Raw genomic sequence first — 26,334 nt, forward strand, 5'->3', positions numbered from 1 at the left:
CTGCTCGTTTTGTGGCCCAAGGTGTTCCCAGAGCTGCTCCCAGCCTGGGGCAGGGCTGGTTCCCTGGGAACACGTGCTCAGAGCTGGGACATCTGAAGTCATGGCTCAACTGTGCTTCCAAATCCAGGAGCTGCCCATAAACCAGCAATTTTGAGAAAGGAAGGGGAGGAAAAATCAGGAAAAGAGCCTGGAAGGAGGTTAATGAGTTTAATTTTGCTCGTGGTTCATAGAACCAATAAATGCATCAGTGAAAACAAACTGCAGCAGAGTTCCAATACTGCCTAAAATTGAAATTCAAGTTGAGACTTTCACATTCCCCCCCTGTCCCCTTCCAGGGGCCCTGGGAGCTGCTCCTGACCCAGTGAGAGGTGCTGAGGCCACGTGCTCTCCCACAGCACCTGTGCTGAGCAGGACTCCCTCAGCTCTCACTGGAACAGAGGAAGAATCCTTAAATAAGAGGCTCCACAAAGTAAACTTTGATATTTACAATCTGTGGGAATCCAAGAGGTTTGGTCCTCCCATGTGTGTGGGTTTTGGGTTACAGTCCTTTTTATAGGGTCTTCAAAGCAAAGGAAATGCTTGAATTCTTTAACAAAACCCATTGACTGAAGTTGCTGGAGCAAGGAATTTGCTGTAAACAACCTGGCCCCAGCTGTGCTCAGCCTGCACACGTGGGAGGGACCCTGCAGGTGGGCACCAGGGCTGGGCAAACCCTTGGCACACCCTTCCCATACTCACACAAAATGTCATGAAAATCTGAAAAAGCAGAAGAGAGAAACCTCCCATTTTCAAGCAATTAATGAAGAAAAAGTAGGAATACCATGGCATTCCAACTCAGGCAAGCAGTTCTCTTGCTCCCCACAGGGAGAGGGAGCAGCACAAAGGTTTGGTGAAACAATCCAGTTTCTGTTGGTGGGCAGCTCCCAGCAGTGCTCACAGGGGGCTGCTCCACACAGGTGTGTTCCAGTGTTTCCCTTTTGGGATCAGGGCTGGCAGGTGGTTTTGGTGTCCCATCCCAGGCAGCCCCTCAGCCCTGCTGAATGATTCCACCCAGTGCTGAAAACTCCACAGCTCCTTCCTCAGCAGCCATGGCTGCTCCCCCTCCCCACAGGGGAACTCGGGCACACAAAGCTCTGAGGACAAGGTGCATCCCAAAAAACACCCAGGTCAGCTCTTTCTGAGACTTAACCAACCTCCCTCATCCCATTCTTGATAGCAAACTTGAAGTTTAAACAGTGCCTTGTAAGGAATTAATTCCTGCATCAATAAAGCCAAATGTGGGATTAAGTGGGAATGAAGTGGACCAAGTCTCATATACTGCATCCATCTCTACACAAGGAATTACTGGTGGAAAAGGGAATCTGGAGGAATTTCTGTACTATCCTGACCCTGTTCTTGTGGGAATAGTGAGCTGTGTACCTTCACTCCACAGTGGGAAGTCCCATCTCTGTTTCCAGGTGACAGCAGCCCTGCTCTGCCAGCAGGGCCCTGACCCTTCTGCCCACCCCATCCTGTCACTGCCCAGGTGAAGTGACCACCCTGCTCCTGGTGAGCACAGCTGGGCAAGGACACAAGGAAAGGTGAAAGAAGCAGAAACCCCAACGTGGAGCATCTCCAAATGTCACCACAACAGCAGGAGGCTGAAAGCCACTCACAGATGAGGAGACATGGGGTGTCCCCCTGGCATGCCCTGGTTCAGTGCAGCACTCCTAGGCCAGAACAGAACAAACTCTTCCTGATTCCTCCCATTTGTCTCACCCCTGCCTCCCTCTCCCCAGTCCTCTGCAGTCACAGCTGGTTTCAGTCCTGGAGTTGGACCCGTTTGGCAGCAAAATGACCAAACCTGCCCTGCTGGTGATGGTCCCCTGTCCCTGGCAGTGCTGGCACCATCAGAGCTGGAACAGGGGGTTGTACTTTCTGATCTCCTGCAGAAGGCGAGCCTTGTCCATGTTGGCTTCTGCCAGGGCCAGTTTCATGGTTTGGAGCTCCCTCTGCAACTCTGGCACTTGCTTGAGCTACAAGAGACAGGCAGAGAACAAGGCAGGAGTCTTCAAGGTACACAGTGAGCTGCTCCAAGGAAAGCTAAAGCAGGAGCTTTTGGGATGAATTACACAGTGAGACACAACCACACAGAACTGCTCTTTTAGGGAACCTCTGACTCCTGTTTTTCTAACAAGGAACTGGATGCAGTGGGGAAGATGGAGCCAATGAGAAAACAATCCCCAAACAGATTCTGAAAGGGAACAAGTGTGCTCATGCTGGGCAAGGTGCCTCACTCCTCAAACACTCATAGGAGGAGGCACAGGCTGCTCCTCAGGGCACTCCCTTCCTGCAGCTCACCACACTTGCCCAGGACTGCAAACACACAAAGGCAAAAGAGAATTTCCAGCTCTCTGTTGTCCAGGCAGCAGTGACTCACCTGCAGCCCACGTGCTCCTGCTGCTGGGGCTGGTGAGACAGACTCTGATGGGGCCTTCTGCTCCTCAGGGACTGACACAGGTTTTTCCTGTTTCACTGAGTCCTTCCCCTGGGAAGCTGGAAAGCAACAGAACCCACTCAGGTGTGGACATTCACAAAACAGCACTCTCAGAACAAAAAAAAAAAAAAATCTTCAATCAATTTATTTCCTTCTTTTCTTCCCCTCTCTTTTTACACATGAAAATAAAATTTTCTTTCCCCTTTTAAAATGGAGAAACTGAAAGGTAATAATGGATCCTGTCTGTGTGTGCTTAAGGGAACACCAAACATGAATTCTCACACCGACAACAGAGGCAGGGACTGCTCCCACAGCAGGAAACACACACAGAGACTGCTCCCACCTCAGAGCCCACCCTTCCCAGCAGCAACCATCACATCCCAGCCCCCTGCAGCACAGCCTGGGGGTGCAGAGGGACAATAAAACCAGGGTGTTACTGACCTGTGAGATAGAAGATGCCATCATCCCTGCGCCTCACCACGAGGTGATCCATTGCCAAGGTGATGGGGACGGGGCCAGGGGAGGTGGGGTACACTGGGGGGCTGTCATCCTGGAGAAACATGGAGCACAGAAAGGATGAGCAGCTGTGACAGCTCTTGAAAGATCTTCCCCTGCCTGCAACCTCCCAAGGAGCAGCATTCCTGACCAGCAGCACTGCCAGACTCACAGGAGTGAGTCCACCCTAGGGAAAGGCCTGGCTTTGTGTACAGGGTGTCCAGGTACCCACGTCCCTTGTGCTCCTCATTCATCCCTAGATTTTAGAACCACAACCAACCAGTCTCAGGAAAAGAAGCTCTCCAGAGGCCCCCAGCAATCCCACAGCATCCCTTCCCACGTGCAAGTGGGGAATCTCTCACCTTCAACGTGATTTTGGCATCCACCACCTCTATCTCCATGGGGATGACCTCTGGGATGATTTCATCCTCGAGGAAGGGTCCCAGGCAGGTGAGGCAGGAGGTGCAGAGCTCCGTGCAGCCGCCGTGCAGCAGCACCCGCAGGAATCCGTTGCGCTCGGCCAGCGGCGAGCGGGCGGCGGCGGCGGCGGCGGGACCCGACTCCAGGCGCAGGCAGAGCTCGGGGCGGGGCTGCCCGCCCCCGGCGCCCGCTCGCCGCTCCCCTCCTGCCTCCCCGGGAGCTGCACAACGGCACGACAGGCATCAGAAACCAGCTCAGACAGCACAAGTGACCTTGGTCTGATCATCCCTCACGAGAGAAATGCACAGAGCCCACATCACTGCATCATTTAAGGTCCCAGGTACATCCCTCTCTCACACACTTCAAAACTGGCCCTGTTTTGCATGGTCAGGACTTGGCCCAGTACCCTAGAGCTGCCCAAACTCTGCCCATCAGAACTGTCCCAGCTGCTCTCCACACAGTCCCAGCTCTGCCTCCACAGTGACCCAGTGCCCTGGTTCAGTCTCCAGAGCTGGCCAGCCTTTCCTCATCCCTTTGTTCCACCTTGGCCACTGGCAGGACAGGGAAAGGCAGGATCAACAGCCTGGGAACTGCTCACACTTTCATTTCAGGTTTGGGGTTGTAGCTGCTTTTGGTTTTTATGGGTTCCATTTTTTGGAATGTTGGGGGGATAGCTGATTGTTCTTAGGTTTGGCTTGGTTTGGTTTTTTTTTAATTCAAACTTAGGGGAAGTACTGTAGACTAAAATAATTTTTCTCAGAGCAGGAATAATTTCACAACTTCCCTAGACACTTTATTTACTCTTTTAATTAATTTCATGCATCCTAGTGGCAATTTTAAAATTCCCAATCAATGATTACTAGGCACCACAGACCCTGACTGTATAGCACTTGGGAAACATCTTTCAAATGCCAGATCTGAGCCCACACACATGAATTGTGTTCAATCCTAACCACCCCAAACACTGAGGCACCAGTTAATGGAATATTCCCTGAGGAAGGCTGGTATAAAAGCCAGTTCTAACAGTGCAGCACCTTACCCACATAGCCACGCAGGAACTGCCACATGCCAACGTTATTCAGCTGCTCTGGAACCACGTTCACCACTTTTAAAGCCACAGACAAATCATCTCCTTGTACCTCTATTGCACAGTTCACATCATTCATCTTCAGCACGAGGACAGACACCTGGAACAGCCACCAAGAGCCCACTGGTTACAGCAAACACCTCACTTCCAGAGCCCCTCAGAGACAGAATCCCAGTGCCAGGCACTGACCAGCTGCAGACTGGGGTCTTCACTCTGGGACGTGGAGGTGTTCACCTCAGGGGACACTCCACCCTCGTCCTCTGCCACCAGGCTGCTTCTGCTGCCCATGTCATTGTGGGCCTGGGGAAGCTGCCCTGAAGGAAGAGGGTCCAGGCTGGGTTCTGAAATGAAAATAACAACAACTCAATTCCATTTCTTTTTCTGGAAGTCCTGATGTCAGCATCTGCCTGAATCTCTGCCCCTCTGGAGGTGCCATCCTCTGGAGAGCTCTCTCCAGCTCCTCAGATGAGTTTTAGCAACATAGGGTTGAAGTGAAAGATGTCCAGAGTACCCAATATCCAACCAGTCCTTCCTAAATGCTCTATACCACCCACCACCAGAAAATCACATCCCCTACAGCTCTCAGGACACCACTGAGATGTGCAGGGTCACCCCACACTGATTTACCCTCCTCATGTCAAAGAAAAGGCACCTACAAAAGCAGAAAGAGCCACTGTGAGGCACCTCCTTAAGACCTTGAAAAACAAGAAGCAGCAGAAGATTCTATAGAAACACAGCATGGATGAGCTGCCTGTGGCACAAAGCTATCAGCTCTGTGAGATGAGGGTGGGGAGAAGAAAAGCCAAGGGCTTTACCAGAGTCTGTGAGCATCACGAAGCCATCACTGCCATCACTGTCCACTGACAGCCCATCCTCAGGGCCACTGCCATCCACGGAGGTGGTGTCAAAGGAATGCTGGGATGAAGTCCTCTTCATGGAGAAGAAACGCATCCGGCCACTGCCCGCCCCGCCCGGGGTCACTGCTCCCTCCTCTGCCTTGGGCACAGAATCCCTACAGAAAAACCCAACAAAAGCCAGTGATAAAGGCAGGCTGAGCCTGCAGATTATCTGAGTGTTGGGTTGGTCTCTGACCACCTCCAAGTCAGACTTCAGTATCCTCAGAACAGCCCCAAGAGAGGAGCACATAACCCATCTCTAACCCAAACACAAAGGGAGCAGCTGCCTCTGTCTGCCCCTGAGCCTGGCCTGCTCACCTGGCCGGGGGCAGGGACAGCATCCTCTGCATGGTGGAGGTCATCTTGTCTCTGCTCAGGCTCAGGGCATCCTTGGTGAGGGACATGGCCTCCTTGGTGAGGTCCATGGTGGCGTGCAGAGCTTCCTTGGTGGCATCCTTGGTGATGTGCAGTGCACTGGAGAGCTCCACCTCGATGTTCCGCAGCGGGATGAGCTCTGCCTGGCCATTGAGGGCGACACCTCCTCTGCCCGAGGGCTGCGTGTCCGAGGCTGGGCTGGAAGGGAGAGCAGGGGGGCTCTGAGGGTGGCTGCTGGTCTCTGCTGGTTTTTCTCCAACCAGGGCTTCCACAGCTTCGTGTGCTTCCTCTACCAAGCCTTTCTCCTCGGCGCCCTTACCGCGGGGAGCTGCGCTCAGGGCTCCGTCGCTCGCGGATCTCGGGAGCGTCTCCAGCGGGACACTGGCACCAGTGTCCTGGGTCCCACTGTCCTCTGGGAGCTCTGAGGTGCTGCCTAAGCCCTTCTCTGAACTGCTCTCTGATTTTAGCTCCTTCTCATCTCCTGCCAGCCCCTCCTTGCTGTCTGAGGGTGAGAGCTCGGACTCGATCAGGCTGGTTGTGTCCGAGTCCAGGGATCTGGGCTCCACGACAGACCCTGGAGCAGGGGTCATGAGCAGGGCCACCTCAGCACTGTGGAACAAAACTCCCACACAAGCAGACATATTTTCTAAAGGAGACCCAGTCATTTCCTGGGTATCTTTGGCCAGCTGCTCCTGTAGCGTTTGCAGAACTTCTTTCATCCTGAGCAGCACCAAGTACTGGTAGTGGTTGAGCCGAACTTTGATGTGGACAGAGGAGGACATGAGCACGTGAATATCAGCAGAGGCTTCCAGCTCTTTACTGTCTACTCCATCATCAACTTCACATTCAGATTCTCCCAAGACATCCATCGTGTCTGGAGCCTTATAGATATTCCTCAGATCCTGGTCAGTCTTTGATCTTTGACAAACACTGTGCTCTCTGGAGAGATTCTCATTCTTGGAGTGGTTGCTAAAGCTGGCAGAAGGTTTGATTTTCACCTCAGAGGTGGCCAGTTCCTGTCTTTTAGATATCTGAGCTTGCCCCCACCTCTTGGGCAGGCAGGCCCATATGGAAAGGGGAAAAGGATCAATAAAGCTCAGTGTTCTGCCCTTGGAGCTTTCAGCCCCTTCAAAGCCCAGGGAGAGCTCAGTGAAATTCACAGACCACAGATCCTCAGAGGCAGAGGATTTGTGAGGCAGCAGGGCAAAGGCTGTGTGCCTCTGTGGCCTGCCATGCAGCTGGTAGGCGTGGCGCAGGAACAGCGTGTGCAGGAGGCTGAACCTGTCCCGCGCCCGCGGGAACTCGGCGCAGCCGCAGTGGAAGAACTCGGAGCCCGCGAAGCTGCGGAAGAGGCTCTGCAGGTCCTGGCAGCTGCAGGAGGCAGCGTGGCGGGTGTTGGTGGCTGTCACCTCTGACATGCCAACACACAGGGCCTGTGGCCGGTCCCGGTGCTCGGTCACTTTCTTATCCACGGGGATGCTGAGCTGCAGGGGGAAGAGAGACACGAGGCACGAGTGAGAAAGGAATAGCAGAGGTTTATTCTGGCACCAGCTGTACTGCCCACAAACCAAACAAAACCAACACAAGTGGCAGACAGAGCAAAGCCAGAGGAAGGCTGCAGGTTTGTCTCCTCAGTATGGACTCCAGCTGTGTCCCTGTGTTGGGGTGAGGTAGCCAGAAATGTGTATTCTGTCACCATCTGCTGAAGCCAGGTGGGGTAGTGATTTCCTTATCTCCTGGCAACATATTATCTGCTAATGGGCCACCTTTAGAACCAGCTGGAGCAATCATCTTTATCTTTCCACAGCCCATCCTCCCTCCAGGAAGATATCATCTGCTGCTGGGCCATTCAGTCCCAGTGCATGACTGATAAAATTCCATCATCCCACTGGGAGATGCTCCAGCCAGGGGAGGAGCCAAGCCTTTCCTACCCAGATAAAAACTGAGATTTTGGACAGCAAGTTACCTTCTTTCCACTGGATTCCAGAGGAAAGCCAGACCTCTCCACATCATCCCTGGACCTTCAGAGGAAACTGCACCTTCTCCAGGAGCACTACTCCAGCTGAACCACATCTGCCACTGCAGGAGGATGCAGCCACCATTGAATGGGACTGCTGCCACCACCCTGACTGACTGACGGGTGTCAGCTTGGATTCTGACTCTGGCAGTGTTTGGGATTGTTCTTTGTAATACTATATTTCTATTTTAATTTTCCTAGTAAAGAACTGTTATTTTTAATTCCCCAATCTTTGCCCGAGAGCCCCTTAATTTCAAAATTAATTTGGATGAAAGAGGTTTACATTCTCCATTTCAAAGAGAACCTCCTGCCTTTATTGGCAGACACCTGTCCTTCAAACCAGGACAGTCCTGGTCTCATGTTCCTTTCACAGAGAGAACACTGAAGACTGGGAAGGAAAAGAATGGTACCTTCAGCCTGAAGCCATCCAGCCTGACATCCACGTGCTCATCCCGCTTGCCTGAGTCCTCCAGCTTGTAGATGGCTTTGAACTGCTCCAGGCTGCGGCACAGATCCAGGCAGAAGAGGTTTATCCAGAGCACACTTGGTGTGTCCAAAGTGAGCATCAGGCCATTCAGCTGCATGTACAGGTTTGGGCATGGAACTAGAAGGAAACATTCATGATAGCAGGAAAGGCCAATCAGGTGCTCTGCAGCTCAGTGCAGAGCCTGCAATGACAGCACCAATGCAGGGGCTTCACCACCCCAGGAGGCATCCTGGAAGGGGAGCAGCTGTGCTGCACCCAGAGGAATGAGGTGACCCCATTGGGACAGCACCCAGAGCACCCCATGGCCCTGCTCCTGGGCTCTCAGTAAGGCTGAACCCCAGGAACTGGGCAAACAGCAGCTGCTGCAATTCCTTCCTGCAAGCACAGCTCTGCTTCCATATTCCACACAAACTCCATCCCACCTTCCCACATGAAAAAATAAATTAGAATGGCAAACATCAGAAAACTAAACAACAATGGACAGAGAATATCTAACAGGGCTAACATGTCTAGACCATTGATAACTCTTAAAGAAACTTGTGAAAGAAGGTGCTAACCTTGATGTATTACCTGGAAAGTCCTGATTGTCTGGGAAGTAATATTCAGTGAATTCAATATGGATTGCAGAGACCTGATCAGGGAGCTTGAAGATTTTTCTACTACAGGAAAGCAAGGTGGAGGGTTTCTTACTTTGCTGCCCAGCTGTAGAGACCTGAAAACAGAATGAGAACAGACCTGAAACAGAAGCAGTTGAGCAGAACTCAGACTTTGCAAACCCAAGTGTCCCAGTGACCCTGCAGTTGCCTGAATTCAATCAGCCTCATTTACACATCAAACATACACTGCTTTCAAGCGAAAATATAATTGTCTTCTACCTGCTGATATTGCCAACGCCTCTCCTTTGAGAGGAATTTAGTTCTTTGTGTCTCCTGTCACTGCTAGTAAGAGCTGTGACAAGCAGAATTAGGTGACATGAGCAAACAGAACAGAAATCTGTTACAGCTGTCTGCAAGATCAGTAGCACGCTGGCAAGTCCATCATAGTATCTGGTGCTGCAAAGAGCAAAACCAGCTCTTAAATGGATACAGAGCACATGGATGCAGAGCCTGACCCAGGGCAGAAAGCCTGAGGAGAGAATACCCCCCTCTGTCAAAAATCCACATCCTCACTGACTTCTCAAAGGCATGGAATGTTTTACATTGGGCCTGCCTAATGCCTGATGTAAGCTTAGATAGGAACAGAGGGCAGAAATCCTCTGTGGTTATGCAGTTCCTATAGGAAAACTATCAGCAGTTCACTCTTGGGTTAAAAGTTTTACAGGCAACACCATAACAGCATTTATCTTCTCCAGGCAGCATTTTGGATGTCGTAGGATTTGCACGATTCTTTCAATCATATATTGAATCATATATTGAATCATACAATTTCCTTTTCAGAAGTGCCACTGCAGACAGTGCTGAGGTCCCCACCTGGTGCACATCCAGGTCATCCACCCTCAGCAGCAGGCAGCTGGAGCGCAGCCGGTGCCAGGGCGGCTGCCGGAGCCGCGGGAGGCTGGTGGGAGGAGCCCGGCCCTTCTCCGGGGGGCTCTTCTGGGGGCTCTGGGGAGGCTCTGTGGGGACACACAGGGTTTTAGTCACCTCCTCTGCACCAGCAGTACCAACCCCTCTGTGGTTACTGAGCATGACTAACAGCCCCAAAATTAGAAAGGGATGAACACAGCTGGGCAGGAGAAACACTCGGGACTTTTGAAGGGAGAACACTGTGAAAGGTGAGTCTGTTCTGTGGCAAGAGAAGACATTCCTAGGTCTTAAGTATGTAATTTCATCCTTGTATCTTAAAGACAAACTCAACAATAATCCACTGTAGCCTGTCCATCCTTGCTGCAGTTCTCTCCCAGCCACTTTCTTTTGCCATTATATTGATGTGCTATGCATTCCTGCACCAAAAAATCAGCCTGCTCACATGGGGACAGGCAACTGAAGATTTTGCTGGATGGAGCAAAAGTGGTACCACCTTCTACTTCACTGGTTTTATCGAAGACCATTACCTGGTTTCCTTTTGAAAGGGGAAAGTGGAGTCCTGGCAAACATAGGGTCTGTTTCTTCATAAAACTTCTCCATCTTACTTTGAAATTCACTGACCAACTTCTTTGCCCACTGTCCCCGAGTCTCCATTGCTTCACTGTACCTCACCCAATGTTTGCAGGCATCTCCTGCAGAAAAGCAAACATCTCAGATTTTAAAATGTGGTTCCTTTCTTCCAGCACAGTCTGCAATCATAGAACAGTTCTTTAAACTCCATTTTATCCCCCTCCTCAGGTTGTGAGGCCACAGGCTCCCTACCTGCCCTGTGGAAAGGATAATAATCAAAAGCCATCCTCCTGAAGGTCAGCTGGATGGCACCACCCAGCATCCCATGCTTCAAAGCACCTGTGAGGAACAGAGCAGAGAAACCATGGTCAGCTCTACAAGCTGAGCCCTGGTCCAGGAGAATTCAGAACCACATTGCTGATTAACTGACAGCACAGCCAGGATGAGAGTACCATCTTTAGGAATCCGCACCAAAATCTTCTATTAGACAAGGAGATCTGAATCAACTATTTATATGGTAAGACCCAGGCCTGGAAACTCAAATCCCAAACTGCAAAACCCCAGTAGTTCCCAGACAGAGAATCACTGCCTTGGCTGTTGTTTTCCCTCTCCTGACCTGCCTCCCTGGTGTGGCTGTCATCACAGATGTGCAGGTCCAGGCGGGAGATGAGCAGGTGGTAGGAGGATTCCTTCATGTCATGCTTGTCAAAGTACTGCCCAATGCTGCTGGCATTGGGGCTGGCTCCAAAGGGCTGAGCCCAGGACTGCTGGGCACTGGGAGCAGGGGGGGTGATCTGTGGGAGAGGGACAAGCTCAGTGAGAACTCAGAGAGAGGGAAAACACAGAGGTTAGAAAGCAATTAATCAACTCATGTAATTCTTCCAGCCTGTAAGGCATTGGTTGATAGGATTGAATTGGGATTCCCAGCATCTGGATCCTTTCCTGTTCTTCCTTTGTCTGTAACTCTGCCAGCTGCATGCACTTCTCTTGGAAGATGTTATAAGACTCCTGAGCAAAAAAGGTCAAGTATTCCCCATCCCTCCTGTGCAACCTCATTACATGTTCATCTCTGCTTCCAACTGCAGCAGAAATATTCCTCTTCCTTCATCATTGACTTGGAAAATGTATTTTATTGGCAATGAATCCCACCAATTTGGTCACCTCTCCACCCTACAGCAGCCCACATGACACATGACACTGACCTGACAGGAGTTCCCTTCAAGGAAAATGCTGTGAATATGGACCAGATGCCACACAAACAGAAACTGTCCTTTCCCCTGGCAGACCAACATCCAAACTCACTCACCTGTACAGACTCTGGTGCCAGGCTTTTCCTCTGCTGAGCAGATTTCTCCATGGCTTCACTCAGAGACTCAGCATATTTCATCATTGCTTTCAGCTGAGAGTCTGTCAGCACCCAGAGCAGGTCATCCAGCAGAAACATCAGCTTGGAGGCCACCACGTTGCAATCTTTGGTCTGAAACAGCAAGGAAGGAGTTAGGACTTCAAAAATTACCTCTACAGATATAGAGTCTTCATAAAACACAGAAGCAGAAAGAAGGGAGGCTGCTGTGAAACTCCTCTGAGTGATGTCATCTGGTGCATGTCCACAGCACCTCCTCTCAGATGGAAAGTAGTCAAAGCCACCTCTTCTTTAGGAGACAAATTGCTCAAATTGCTCACTGTTTAATTCTTTTTTTTTTTTTTTTAATCATCACATTTCTACTGACAGTTACAAATCAGGCTGCCAGGCTTTCAGCTCCCACTAAGGAGATGACAGCTCTCCTTGGGATGTTCAAATGGATTGAAAACCTCACTCCATCCACAAGATCCTCCCCTGGGAAAGAAACTGCTTTGACATTTAGTAAGAACACAGTTGTCTCTGACAGAAAACATGGAGAGATACATCAGTTTGGGCTCAACATTTCTGAAGGGAGAAAAAGAGCTCCTGAGGACTGTGGGAGGAAATCATCTGCATCATCTCTGCACCAGGCAGTGAGACCACATCCTGCAAAGCATGGAGGAAACTCTCACCCTTCTCTTGAGAGAGATCTGGATCCTCCCCTGGTTGGTGATGAGTCTCAGAGGAGTAGTGACAGGATCCTGATCCCCATTGTCTGTGGCATCTGCCTCTATCCGCAGGGTCTGCCAGGTGAGCTCCTTGAACGTCAGAACCTGCCCAGCGGAGAAAAATGGGAAAATGCTGAGGTTTACACAACTTCAAGGATTAATAAACAAACCCCAAACACTCAGAAAACATGGAATAAAACAAGGAAAAGTCATTCATCACATTTTTCTTCTGTGATCCAGTCCCAAAGCAAGGGCTCACCTCTCCCCTCTGCGGGTCTGTGATGCGGGTGAGGCGCAGGTCACTCTGCTGCCAGTTGGGGTTGACACTGTAGCCCTGGAGCTGCCACAGCTCAAAAGAAGCATGAAAGGCCTTGGAGTGAATCTTGATGGTGATGGAATTGACAACAATAAACATCCCCTCCACGACCTTCTCAGCAAAGCCATATTCACTGCAAAGAGAAGATCCCCCCGTGTCACGACAAGAGGCCTGGCAGAGGTAAGGATCACACAGAGAGGTTCTTAAGCAACACCAAAGGCACTTAAACCCAAGAGCAGGGAGGCCAGTGGTGAAGTGAGGAGAACAGCAGCCCCCACACCCCAGCAGGATGTCAGGGAGAAGCTGCAGGGCTCAGGGTCTGACCTCTGACCAGCAGCAAGAGCGATGGGGGACTGTCCATTGGGCGGCCGAGGCTCCTCACACGTCCTCATCTCCACCTCCACCTTGTCCAGGTACTGCAGACACACAACATGGGGCCATGAACACCTCACCAAGCCTCAAGCTCAGCCCACCAGCCCTGGGGTGAGATTCCAGGGCAGGGACAACCAGCTCTGGAGTCTCAATGCTCATGTGTTAAAGCTCTCACACCATCAGTGCCAGTGGGTAACCTGAAACCCCAGGAGTGGGGAAAATAAACAACAAAAAAAAAGGCACAGGGCTGCCCTGGACTTCCCTAAGAGCTCATCTGGCTCCATCCTGCAGTGAAATGAGGGACTCATGGGAGGGCACTCGTGGCCTTATGTGCTAAGGGCCTGGAGGATTCAGGTCCAAAGAAAATTTGAGCATTTGATGGTTTCCCTCTCCAGAATGTTTTGCAATTAGAAGAGACTCAAAAAAGTGAGGGAGGAAGAAGGGAGGAAGACAAGAGAGGCAACCTTACCAGGCAGATTGGGTGTGTTTTCAGCTTTGTCCACTGGATCTGAAATGATAAAGTTGAGGTTACCAGAGTGATCTTTGCATTGGAAAGTTTCAAAAATTGCAGGAAACCACCTCACCCCAAACTTTGAGCCCCATTTCCCTGAGAAATGTCTGCAATGTCTCACTGTATCCAGGTCAAACAGAGACACAGACAAGGGAAAAGACATTCCAGACACCAGATCTACAAACCCAGCTGAGCTTTTGGATCTCATGTATCATCAGGAGTAATAGATATTCTGCAGGTCAAATTCTGCTATGGGGAACATTCCTGGCCTTTAAGAGTTTACAACTAACTGCTGCTGCTACTGGAAGTCACACGACTCTTTTGAAGACTGTGCACAAACCAAAAAGCTCCATTTTATTTTCATATAGGAACATTCACTCTGCAGTTCTTGTAGGAGGGAGAACAAATGTTTGTTACTAAACTGAGCAGATCTAACTCTAAAAACAGAGCACATCAGATGAGCAAGACAAGCTCATTTTTACTGTCACTTGGCAGAGTAGAATCATAGTTCTTTTACAGAAAGTCTCTTTGATGTCCTTAAAACTTTTGAGTTCTGTAATGCAACAATGCACCATGTGCAATTAAACAATCAGACAGCTTATAACAACTAAAAAACCCACACTTTTTCACTCTAAAAAGCACAAGGAGGAAGAATTTGTAAGAGTTCAGTGTGCAAAGTGCAAGTCCATGCAGAATCTCAGCAATTCTGCCTGTAAATGGATAACTCCATGCATTTAAAGCTGCCTCTGCTCACCCTGATGGAGGCTTTGTTGCAGTAGACCCGGGTGATGGCAAGCCAGGTGGGCAGTTCCAGAACATTCTGCAGCACCTCCTCATCCAGCTCCAGGTTGGTCAGCTGCCCCTGACCTTTCAGTGTGCTCAGGTTGATTTTGTCTGGAGAGAGATTCTTGGTAAACCTACAAGGGAAGAAAGAGGAAACTAGAAAACAGCCCCCAGAAAAGCTGCTGAGAGTGCAGGAGCATTTCAGAGCTATTTTAATATCAGAGTTTGTTTGCTGTTTGTTAAATCATTTCTGACATTGTTAAACCCAAGGCAAGTCAGTTGCTCCAGATGAAAACATCTTGGCATTTTGACATTTGGAGGATATTTTGTTTTAAAGTAAATTCAGGTTTGAGAAACTGAAAATTTCCTTCTAAAGCTCTGGATCCTGGAAACCAATAAAACTGCCCTAGGACAAAACCAAAGCAAACTAAAGCCAAACTCCAACAGCTCAGCAGTTTCACTCCCTCCAAAATTGCCATGTCAGCGGGGGAAAGTTTAATTCTCTAGATTCTTTTCACCTAGGAAAGCAAAAGATCATTAATGAATGACCTTTGTGGCTGTCTCTTTCTAACACCACCATTGCAGCCCAGCCTGCTCTCTGGTCAGCAGGGCCAAACAGCAATTCCCCTCCCAAAGACTGCCCCAGCTCCCTCCTCTGTTTTCTCAGCTAGAAATTCCTCCTCCCCAGGGCTGCCAGTGTTTCACCTTCCCTGTGTGCAGCCCTAAATATCCCTCATGTGCCTGAGATTTCAGTGGCATGGAAGAAACACTTGAGGAGGATTGCTCAAGAGCAGAGGATCCTGGTGTGAAAGTCTCTGACTTCATTAAAGCCACAGAGGTCCCTGAAGAACCAGAGGGCAGCAGATCCCAGAGGCTGTACAAGTGTCAGCAACACTTCTCCATGTCAGAGATCCCCTCTGGGGCAGCAGAACCCTCCTGTCTCCATCAAACCTGCAGGAGATGCCACCATGGAGCAGGGGGCTGCACTCCCACATCACCAGATTCCAACTTGAAGAGTTCCTGCCAGACAACTTTCCCACCACTGAATCCAGGGCTTATTTCACACATTCCTCCATGCCAATGCTAATTCTCATTCTGTACAGTGGTCCAGAAAGCAGGATGGAAAGAAAGCCCCTATTGTCAGTGTAACAGGAGCAGGCTCCCAGTCACACAGTGCCCTGCTTACTCTGCCCCTGCAGCCACAGTGTGGGGACTCTCTGGAAGAGCCACCAGGGGCTTCTGGAGCAGGAGGAGGAGAGGAGGAACCACAGCCACAGTGCCAGAGTGCAGCTGCTGCAGCCCCTGTAGGAGCTCGGGGTGCAGCACAAACCTGGCTGAGCCACTGGAGCAGCAGCTGAGCCATTAGCCCAGGGCTTCCAGGGGCAAAAGGGCCTTTCCAAAGCAAACGTTCTGTGGGAAGAGAAGGTCTGACAGATGTGTTGAGATGCTGCTGCCAACCCTGTGCTATGGATGCAGCACTGCTGGGAGGGGAGGGCAGCACACAGCTGTGAGTTTGCTCACTGCTGCTCTTCCCTTCCTCTGCAGACAGCCCCTGGGCCCTGCTGTCCCCTCCCCACCAGCTGAAGGGACACACTGACAGCTCAGACCAAGCTTTCAACACCTGCCAGGCTGCACATTCCCTTCAGACCTGTCATCCCTTTAACCAAAGGCTTCTTGTTTGAACACGCCCAGGGAGGTGGCTGAGGTTAACCTGGCTTCTCAGCATCCACACCAAGAAACTGAAAATTCCAGAGTGTGTTCCAGCAGCTGCTCCACTGGCAGGGAGCACTGAGAACCTGTATGATTTGGGCCTGGAGTCCTGCTGTGAGCACCCACAAACCCAGACACGGCTGAAAATTACAGCAAACAGCTCCAGAGGCAATCCAGGGGCACCCCTGTGCTGTGTCAGAGAACAGCTCTGCTGAACACTGATGTCACTGTGTCCACTTGGGATTGGATGCTAAGAATAAAGCAAACACAGCATGGACAGGTGGGTAATACCCAGCACTTAAGCTCAAAAGCTGCCATGGACAGTGATCAGCTCTCACTGGCTGAGCCTTCTCACACCTGCACTGAAGGATCATCCCTGGGCTGGGAGCCTCAGGATAAGAATGCTCAGAGGAGAAGCTGCTTTCAGCTGGTAATGCAGAGGAAAAGTACAAGTGTTGCCAATCATTCTCTATTGTCAAGTCTCTAAAGGGTGATGATGCTTAAGCTTTTTACATAGTTTTCATATATTTGTACCTTGGTAGATTGCTAATCCATGGCTGTAGCCCCTGTAGTTTTCCTACACTGTCCCCCTAAATTTTAGAACAGTAAGCTGACCTTCTAAACACATTCCTGAAACATTGTTTAGTCTTATTCCAAGGAGGGAACCTACAATAAGGCATAGTAAGAAGTGGGGCAGAGAACCCTTGGACCAGCTCCAAGGGGCTGCCCCAGGGCTGAGTTACTGGGGCAACTGAATCTCTTATTGGATGTATCTGTTAGATATCCTGATTAATTAACATTATAAAATTGTAGAAATTCAATTCTGGCTGTTCCCATCACCACCAGGACACCTTGAAGCTTCCAAGTAAATGTCTGCCTTTTACTGCACTATTCTACCACAAGGAATTTTTTCTTTTGATTACAGGCAACACAAGCACATGTCTGAACCAGGGCATCACTTTCCTTGAGTGTGTAGGTGTATCAAAAATACCAGCACACCATGGAAGAACCAAAGCAGTGAAACAAGACACAGTGTAGAGTGAGGTATGAAACTTGATCCAGCCAAACCAAGCAGCTCTTTATCACCATCTCCAGGGAAAGGCTGCAGAGATCCTGCTGGGCAGGTACTAAACTCCATTAAAGAATCCTCTCATGAGGCATTCCAGATGCACCAAAATGTGCCATTCCACCCCCAAAGCAGAGCTCACAGACTCCACTCATGATGGGACAACAGAAGCTGGAGGTTTTGGAAAAAAAAAATAAAAATCTCAAATGGAAACAAATTATTTCTTTGAAACCATGGCCCAAATTTCTCGGGGTATGTTGCCCATTGTCAAACTCTGCTTTTCTGGAATCCCAGACCTTCCAGTGGAATAATCTCCACACTTGAGCCACTTCACCCCCCAAATGTCAAACAGGAGGCCTCAGGTGAGAGTTCCTGAGAACACAGAATTCCCAGGTGCCAGGTCCCTGCTGCTGCCTGGGAGGAATTGCTGTGGTCAGAGCCAGGGGAGGAAAAGCAGCGAGAGCAGAATGTGTCAGATATTTGCTGCCAGGCTCTCTCCATTCACACTCACCCACAGCAACATCCTTGGCAGCACAGGCTGCTGGCTTAGGGAAAACTGAATGAAAATGGTGCCTATTGGGAAAACTGACACAGGAGGATATTTGCACTTTTTTTTTTTTCTTTTTTTTTGCAGCTCCATCAGATGTCAAGCAGAGCTGAGCCAATAAACTCACAGGGCAGCACTCCTTTTGAGCCTGCTGGGATTACTGTGACAAAAGTCAACCCTGAAAATCTATTTGCTCAATCATCAGCTTGAATATATATCAAAACATGATGTCACTACTGAAAACAATTGCCCAGTTCCTCAGCCTGCATATCCAGAAGCCACAAACTCACTGATTGCAAGAGGAATTTGGGTAAATCTGACTGCTGGCCCAAAGCCAGGCTAGAATCATAAATAGATTTATGTTCACATTTTGTAGCTGTCTCGCCACACTGTCTCCAACTGAGCAAATGCATGGACAGATAATGTCAGAAGACATCTGAAATCATAAAACTTCTCCTCAGATCCCTGTCTCATTACCCTGCTGCCACATGGATCAGGAACCTTCTTCTCAAATACTCAGTTTCTGCCTTGGCTATCACTGGCTGCTGTACACAACCACCACCCCAGCTCCACATGAGCATTTCTATTAATACCTTTGTCACTCTGGCTATTATATGGGAGAGATAATTAGCTGTACACCAGTGACCTTGATTTTGCTTAATGACAAGCAAAATCTCTTGGCAGAAGGAAGTGCATGGCTTGTGACAGCAGCCACAGCTGCAGGGAGCAGCTGGGAAATCCCTCCAAACACAGGTAAGGCAGAAAGGAGGAACTGATCAGCTCAGTGAAAATCAGCCCAGGAACCACTGGGGATTTTGCCTCCACAAAGGTCACAGTAAGGGAAGAGATGAGGATTTTCTGCTTTGTTTTGGAATACAAATATGTAATTTAAGCAACTATGGCAGGAACTGGACATGAGAAAAAAACCCCAACAACTGTATTCTGACCAACACATTTGCTCCTTCCCAAAAATCTTTTCAAGTCTTGCCTGGTTTGGTTTCAGATGGGGCATTTAGTGGGATTTCCATCTTCCTTGGGAAAATTTTCTACAAACCAAAAAATCTCTGAGATGTGACACTTCACCTCAAATTAAAACCTCTTTTCTCAGAAGACAAAGAGTATGTTTACTAGAGCAAAAGGTTCACAACTGCTACAAGGAAAGGTCAGTGACTTTCCAAATCAGGGCTGCTCTCAAGGAAGGCAGCAGCAGAAGCTTTAAGTGCAGCACACATGACTGAGGATGAACTAAAAAATAATTTTGGAGGAAATAAAACCGGGCAAGTGATCAAAACTTCTGCAAAAAGGGGAAAAACTGCTGCCTCGAAGACGCACAGGAAGAACTAAAAGCTTTTTCAGGAAGAAAAGCCTTTTTACCTCCTTGAACTTTTGGTGTTAGCAGGGGCGACTCTGTCTGAGAGTGGGCACACAGCTGCTCTGCAGAGTTGCCCAGGAGGAAGAGAAACTCACTGAGCTAGCAGAGGATGGGGCTAATTATTGCACAGAATGAGATGGAGCTGGTATCACACCCTCTTAGCACAAAGCCATTTAGAGTTTAAGGGAATCTGATCAACACCAAACTGCCCAATTGTTAAGAAGACAGAAAACACATTTATAATCATCTCATCACCTGTGCACAGCTCTGTGTACCCCTGATATCCTGGGAGGCAGCAACACCTTCCCAAGTGGACAATCAGGCTGAGAAATTCACCCTGCTTGGGTTACAGGGCAGTTTCCATTTAATGAGGTACCAGCCTGTCCCACACTCCTTATCAGGGTGGATTTAGGCACATCTGGTGTCCCTGTACACCCATGCCACTGCTGGTGGCTTTCTATTATCAGCTTTCTGTTTTTTCCAGGCTTCAACTGCATTGAATGAAAGCCATGGCCTCTCAGCCATCCAAAGCCAAACACAAAACATCCTGATAAGTAATCAGTTGTCATGGCTCTGTGTTACCTTCTGCAACACAACCAGGCTAAGGGAAGGCTTAGGAATTAAATTCAGAGTTAAAGGGAGAAAAAACAGCATTTCCAAGCAGATCAGACCAAACCATTACAAAGAGCAGAATTCCAGCTCCCTCTTCCTCAAAGGCTGCAGCCTCCCTTGATTCCAAGGACACTTTCTTGTCTCAACAAATATTTCTCTAGAGCAATTTGAATCTCCTTACTTCATAGCCACCAGCACCTCAGTGGGTACTGGGAGCCCTGGAAAGCAAAGCAGGAGCTCATCTGAGAGGAGATCTGGGTCTCTGCCAGGGGCTGAGCTCCACCTTTGCTGAGGAGCTGCTTTGCTATTTCCAGCTCCTTGCCTGGACACTCAGTAAAGTTTAAATGCCAGCTGCCCCACGCTCTCAACAAATCCAGAATGCAAACCCTTAGCACCTGCCAGGGAATTTCCCAAATCTAATCCTCAAGCAAATAACAGATGAAAGAAAAATAGAAAGAAACCTAATAAATACATGCAGTAGTCCAAAGCTCCACTTCTTCATCCTGCAATCACTTTCATTTCCAGTGTGCAGGAACTAACAGGTTATTACAACTCAACTGAGCAGCAGCAGGGGAGGCAAGGGCTCAGGGAGTCCAGGAGAAATAAGAAGAGCCCCTTTATCAGCCCCTTTCCATCAGGGAGGCTGAAGAGCTCTGGAGAAATTCCACAGGGTCAGCACAGGGCTCTGCAAGCCCAGATCTGCAGTGAAGGAGCTCTGGACACATTTTCCTCCTGAGCTACTCAAGTGTAATGTATGTAATGCACCTCTGCTGCAACAAGAGGCTATTTAGCATTCCAGAAACAGCACACATGTGTCTGGAGCTGAGGAGAAGAGTTGGAAACACTCTGCACCCAGCAGCTCCATAAAACTCATCACTTGGTTCTCCCAGCCAAGTGCAGCACATCAACCAAGGGAAGACTTTACTCTGTCAAGAGAAAATGCCACATCCTGTCTGTGCCCACTCCTTTTTCCCACCCTCTCTTGAAAAAAAAAGAGGCAGATGTGTTGTTACTTTACCCATAATAGCTTGGAGTTCTGCCTTGCCATCAATAATTCCTCTATATTAAAAATTTTAAGAGTAAAAGAAGCCATCAAAATGTACTGGGAAAACAAGATATTTCCAAACAAAAACACTGAGTAAAGGGTTTACATCCAGCCTTACATGCTTTGCTGGGCACAGCATGTAACAATTTAGAGACAAGCTCATCACCAGGGGTTTGGTGCTGCACCAGCAGCACTGCTGGGACCTGACAAGAGCTTTTTCCTCATAAACTGCCTCATAAAGCCCTGCACAAACTGCTTCATGCTCTGGATCCACCCTGGGCACTGGGGCACCATTACCTGGCTGAGCAGCACGTGCTGAACCACGGGAGCAGGACACGGTGCAGACGGAAAAGAAACAGTTTTTTATCAGCATTTAACAGCTGGCAGCTCTGTGGTTTCATGTACTTCCCATTGCTGTAACAGCTATTGTAGGCAAATTATCATCTCAGAGATCATCACAGAAATTTCCCTGATCACCGAAGGAGGTTATTAAACCAGCTAAAGCCAAAACTGCAAAGCTGGTCAGAGGTTTTGCTGCCTAAATCCCTTGAGATTCTGCAGCTTCCCCAGGCCATTCCCAGATGCAATTTCTTTGCTTTCCTCCTCACCCACCATGCTTGCTAAATTGCTTCCAGGTAATTGCTCTCTGACTGGTGATAGCTTTTCCTGACTCCAAGGGTGTCCCACAGCCCTCTTGAGCTGCATGTGCCACCCTGTGACTGCAGCAAGGGCACAGCTGCAGCTCGAGCACGCAGTGATGCTGCAGAACACTTCAGGGCAAGGGAGAGGCAAACAGAGCAGGAATTCAGGGGCTGTTCCCTCACAGCAGCACCCAGACTGCAGCATTTGGGCAAGAAATCCAAGCTGAGGGGGAAAAGCACTCTTTAGCCTCAGGGAATTCCCCACACTCCTGTGCTGGGCAGAGGCAGAGCTGGTGACATGGCCTGACTTGCCTGGTGCAAGCCACAGAGTCCATTCCAATGATTCCTGAATGGCACAGAACAAATCCCATCTTCTTGGTGGAAGAACAGCTCTGTTTCATCTCCCCACCTTTTCTGAGGAAAGGGATGGGTCCCCCTGAGATAGCACATCCAATTTCTGCCATGCTGACCCCAGGGAGCCTCTCACCCCCTGGCAGGATGACCACAACTGCAGAGGCCTTTTTCTGCCCTGTCTCAGCCTGAATGCAGGTGCTGATGGTGGGGATGGACAGGGAGGAGTCCCAGTCCTGAGCAAGGATCCCAGACAGCCCCAAGGCCAGTGCAGAACAGGCAGGACTCACACACAGCACAGTGCTGGATCTGGGAGCCAGCTCTCAGCCCTTTGTGCTGGCACAGAAACAGCACAACTGCATGGAAGGGGTAATGCCAAAGGCATCTTCAGGGCCAGGAAGGGATTCCAAGATCCTCACATCCAAGCTAGGAAACAACAGCCCCCAGGAGCCCAGCTCAGCACATGCTGCCACACCCACATGTCCCCACTGCCAAACAGGTCCAGAACAAACTAAAGCTACACCAAGAGCCTGCCTGGTCTCTTCCCTTACCCATCAGCTGCAAATGACAGAGGGCAGGGGTGAAGGCAACCTCACCTGGAAAAATGGATGCAAGGCCAAATCCCTGGAATGGAGAGGCACTCCTCCATTCCTCCTCCACTGAGGTGCAGCACCATTTATGAGCAGCTACAGGACATTATTTCTCCTGGCTGAGTACCTGACCTGCCCTGATAAGCACCTCAGTGTTACACCCTGCACATGCTGCTCCCCTGCTCTGCTCTCCAACAGGATTTGTAACTCTGTTTTAAAAGCCTGTCTCACTTACCTGAAAAGGTGGCTCCATCCTGGGCTGAGGACAGTTTGCCAAATCCACAATCTGCTATCCACTCATTTCTGTGCTGCACATCTGTTACACATCTGCCTGCACCAAGGACACGTGCTCTGCTCTCTCCTCTGCAAACAGGTCTCGTTTTCCACACAGGTTTTCCTCTCTGGTAACAGCTCTGCTGTTGTTAACTCTTCTCTCATTTCTCCTCTGCTCCCTTTTCACCCTACTTTCAGAGGTTCCCAAAGTTACTCCTCAGCTGCAGTTCTCTGGGGTCCCTGTCACAGTGAGACACATTTGTGGTCTCCTTCCCCTGTGTTCAGACCTGCCCCCAAACCCCAGCCCAGCTGCTCCTCTGCTGACTCCAGCTTTTATTTCTTCCCAGCAGGACTGCACGTTGCATTTCCTCTGGAAGCCATGTCCCATGTGCCTGTTACTCCACAAGCTCACAAGCTTCAACACGTGTCCCAAAAGAAAAACATCACAAAGCAGCTGTTATAGGCAGCAAGGGATAAACCTCTCCAACGAAATTAAATAAAAAGCCATTTTGGCACAGATTTCCACTGCAGTGCTGAGAACTCAAATCCCAAAGTGGCACATGAAGTCGAGGTAGTTTGGCTTGTGGATAAACAGGGCCTTTGTCATACCCTGGGAACACAGATCTGCTGCAGCTACACCAACACTGCTTAAAACAAAAACAAAGACAACGAGAAGCTACTTTCAAATAAGGCCAGCAAGAAGTAAAGGCAGCTCAGTGATTTTATTTAAAGCATTAGATGTGCTTCCATGAATAATTACAGGCTGGGGAACACAAGCCAGCAGGCAATGCCCAGGCAGCTCTCAGGGAGCCCCTGATTTTGGGTTCCAAACACTCCCCAGCACTGCAGCCCTGTGCCTGCCTGGAAGCAGCAAGAACTGAAACCACCTCATCTGTTTGCTTTTCCAAGCTAAATATAGGACAAAGGAGTGAAAGGCACAGATGGCGAAAGCTCTGCAAGTTTTTAGGTTCTCCTGCTCTAGGAATTTAAGCTGCTGAAGCACTCCACAAGGCTGAGCCTTATCAAACACCTTCCCAACTGGGCAAAGCTCAGCTGTACTGATCCCCACCGTGACCACCACGGCCATCCCGCCACACACGTGATGTGGGATCACAGGAACAGTCGGGTGAAACACTTCATTCACATTTCCCTGATCCAGCTGCCTCTCCTGACAGCTTTCCTGCAAATTTCCACACAGAAGAGGGACAAAAACACACCCCCCCGGTGCAGAAAGGACTCCGAGTGGAGACACAACAAAAAGAACAAGGACTTATTTCATATGCAAATGTGAGCAGAAAATAAAGGCAGATTAATGATTCAGTAGCAAAATTCTTCCAGGCAAACAAGCCTGGCTGAAAGAAAACCCAAAGGGAGGATGAAGATGAGGCATTTAGAGGAAACAAAACTGGAACAAAAACACTTAATCTTTTTAATACACCATTAAACTGGCTTCAAATTGCATTTCTGTAAAGATCCACAATCCTTGTGCAAGCGAGGGGCAGGATCAGATCAATGCCCCAAACAACAAAGTCTAGCTAGTAGGAGGCTGAATGTTTTGGGAGTCCTTGCTCTCCTTGGAACTGCCCAAAGGATACACAGGTAAATACTAAGAACTGGTCCAATCAGAGGGAAAAAGAGGCACTTTGGGTAAGAATATGGTATAACAGAGGTAAGGAGAGACCAAAATCCAAAATTAAGCAAACGCACCAGCTTTTATTTATGTAAAGAAAGAGAATTGTCTATGAGAACAACACCCACAGGAGCAGCACCCAGGATAAAGCTCAGCTCTGTTCCAGCCTCTATCAAGAACTGCTCTCCCTCACCTCTCTGTGCTATCAAATACTTCAATGCCTCCTTACCAGGAGGCTGAATCTGGAATTACTGCAACACCTCTGTGTGAGGTGTGACAGAAATCCATTTAACCCAGCAGCCAGAGCAGCTCCATCAGCAGCTCCATCAGCGGGACAGTGCAGAGAGCGGGGCATGGAGCAATCGGTGATTCCAATTGCGCTCCCCACTCAGGGTGTGCGGGGAAGCTCCGGGGCTCTGGCACTCTGGGGATCCAGGATCACACCAGCACTGACCCCACACAGGTCAGTTCAATCCCTTCACTCTGGGGATCCAGGATCACACCAGCACTGACCCCACACATGTCAGTTCAAGCCCTTCACTCTGGGGATCCAGGATCACACCAGCACTGACTCCACACAGGTCAGTTCAATCCCTTCACTCTGGGGATCCAGGATCACACCAGCACTGACCCCACACAGGTCAGTTCAAGCCCTTCACTCTGGGGATCCAGGATCACACCAGCACTGACCCCACACAGGTCAGTTCAAGCCCTTCACTCTGCAGCTGAGCGTGCCCAGCAGCAGGGAGGGGAAGGAGCTGCTGCGAAAGCACAGAGCTCAAGCGCTGTGCAGTGCTGTGCCCTCACCTGCACCCTCACGGGCACTTCACCTTTCTGTTCCCGCTCCTCTGTGCGAGGTCGTGCCCGCAGCCCTGAGATAACACAGGCAGCTCATTTCTCGTGAAGGGAAACTGAGGCACCGCTATGTGCCCGAGGCCCGCCCCGAGCAGCGGCAGAGCCGCGGCCGCAGCTGCGTTTCCCCGGCAGAGCCTCACCCGCTTCTCCTCAACGCCCCTCGCAGCGCCTTGGACGAAGTTCACTGAAAATGACGGCACACAACGCCAGCACCCCCCGAGAGGCGCTGCCAGCGCGGGGCTGTTCGCGCTCCCCTCTGGCCTCGCCAACTCCCGCTGCCCGCGCCTCAGGGCAGCGCCACCGGGCCAGGCCGGGCTCGCAGCGCTCTGGCTCTGCCGCTCCGGGCGGGCTGGGCCCGCTGCCCCCGGACACCGCAGCCCCCTCGGACACCCCTGACCCTCGGACATCCCCGGCCCCGCGGCCCCACAGTCCGAACGGGCCCTCAGCCCCTGGGGCCCGGCAGCTCCCGAGCGGCGCTGCCCGCAGTCCCCAAACCCCCAGGCCCGGCGCCTCGTCCCCCGCAGCCCCCCGGGAGGAGAAGGGTGAACAGGATGAGGAGAAGGAGGAAGAGGAGCGGACGCCTCACCGGGAGAGGTGCTTCAGGATCTGCTTCTTGATGATGCCTGCCATGCCGGGCCGGCGGGTCAGGCCCGCGGGCGGCGGGACCCCATCGCGTACCGCCCGCTCCGCACCGCCCGCCCCCTTCCCGCACCGCCCCCTGCCTGCTCCGCACCGCCCAGCTCAGCCCTGCCCGCACCGCACCGCCCTCTTCCCGCACCGCCCAGCTCAGCCCTGCCCGCTCCGCACCGCCCCCTTCCCGCACCGCCCCCTGCCTGCTCCGCACCGCCCAGCTCAGACCTGCCCGCACCGCACCGCCCCCTGCCCTGCCCGCTCCGCCCAGCTCAGCCCTGCCCGCACCGCACCGCCCTCTTCCCGCACCGCCCAGCTCAGCCCTGCCCGCTCCGCACCGCCCCCTTCCCGCACCGCCCCCTGCCTGCTCCGCACCGCCCAGCTCAGCCCTGCCCGCACCGCACCGCCCTCTTCCCGCACCGCCCAGCTCAGCCCAGCCCGCACCGCACCGCCCTCTTCCCGCACCGCCCTCTTCCCGCACCGCCCAGCCCAGCCCAGCCCGCACCGCCCCCAGCCCTGCCCGCTCCGCACCGCCTTCTTCCCGCACCGCCCCCAGTCCTGCCCGCACCGCCCTCAGCCATTCCCGCACCGCCTGGGCCCTGCCCACCGCACCG

At 50.9% G+C, this 26,334-nt stretch overlaps 1 protein-coding gene across 1 annotated transcript; it reads right to left on the reverse strand.

The window, feature by feature from the left end:
* Nucleotides 1–193: 193 nt before the first annotated feature.
* BLTP3A (bridge-like lipid transfer protein family member 3A) lies at nucleotides 194–25,865 on the reverse strand. The gene is made up of 22 exons (XM_079327214.1): nucleotides 25,815–25,865; nucleotides 25,677–25,778; nucleotides 14,370–14,532; nucleotides 13,574–13,612; nucleotides 13,057–13,148; nucleotides 12,676–12,865; nucleotides 12,381–12,521; nucleotides 11,653–11,823; nucleotides 10,963–11,140; nucleotides 10,599–10,685; nucleotides 10,304–10,468; nucleotides 9,723–9,865; nucleotides 8,824–8,965; nucleotides 8,177–8,370; nucleotides 5,693–7,233; nucleotides 5,294–5,490; nucleotides 4,668–4,819; nucleotides 4,431–4,578; nucleotides 3,334–3,611; nucleotides 2,918–3,026; nucleotides 2,420–2,535; nucleotides 194–2,015 (listed from the first exon to the last, which is right to left on the reverse strand). Exons 2-22 carry the CDS (start codon nucleotides 25,718–25,720, stop codon nucleotides 1,890–1,892), a joined length of 4,416 nt encoding a protein of 1,471 aa, XP_079183340.1. The 5' UTR covers nucleotides 25,721–25,778; nucleotides 25,815–25,865; the 3' UTR covers nucleotides 194–1,889.
* Nucleotides 25,866–26,334: the final 469 nt, after the last annotated feature.

The sequence above is a fragment of the Erithacus rubecula genome (assembly GCF_903797595.1).
Source record: "Erithacus rubecula genome assembly, chromosome: 26".
Taxonomy (NCBI): domain Eukaryota; kingdom Metazoa; phylum Chordata; class Aves; order Passeriformes; family Muscicapidae; genus Erithacus; species Erithacus rubecula.

What these genes read in the sequence shown, in the direction of transcription:
- BLTP3A (XM_079327214.1), bottom strand. Translation starts at nt 25,720, where the DNA reads ATGGCAGGCATCATCAAGAAGCAGATCCTGAAGCACCTCTCCCG. An exon ending in AGATCTCTCTCAAGAGAAGG is followed by an intron (nt 11,824 to 12,380) that starts GTGAGAGTTTCC and finishes TTGCTGTTTCAG; the next exon opens with ACCAAAGATTGCAACGTGGT. An exon ending in TGGCATCTTCTATCTCACAG is followed by an intron (nt 2,536 to 2,917) that starts GTCAGTAACACC and finishes GTTGCTTTCCAG; the next exon opens with CTTCCCAGGGGAAGGACTCA.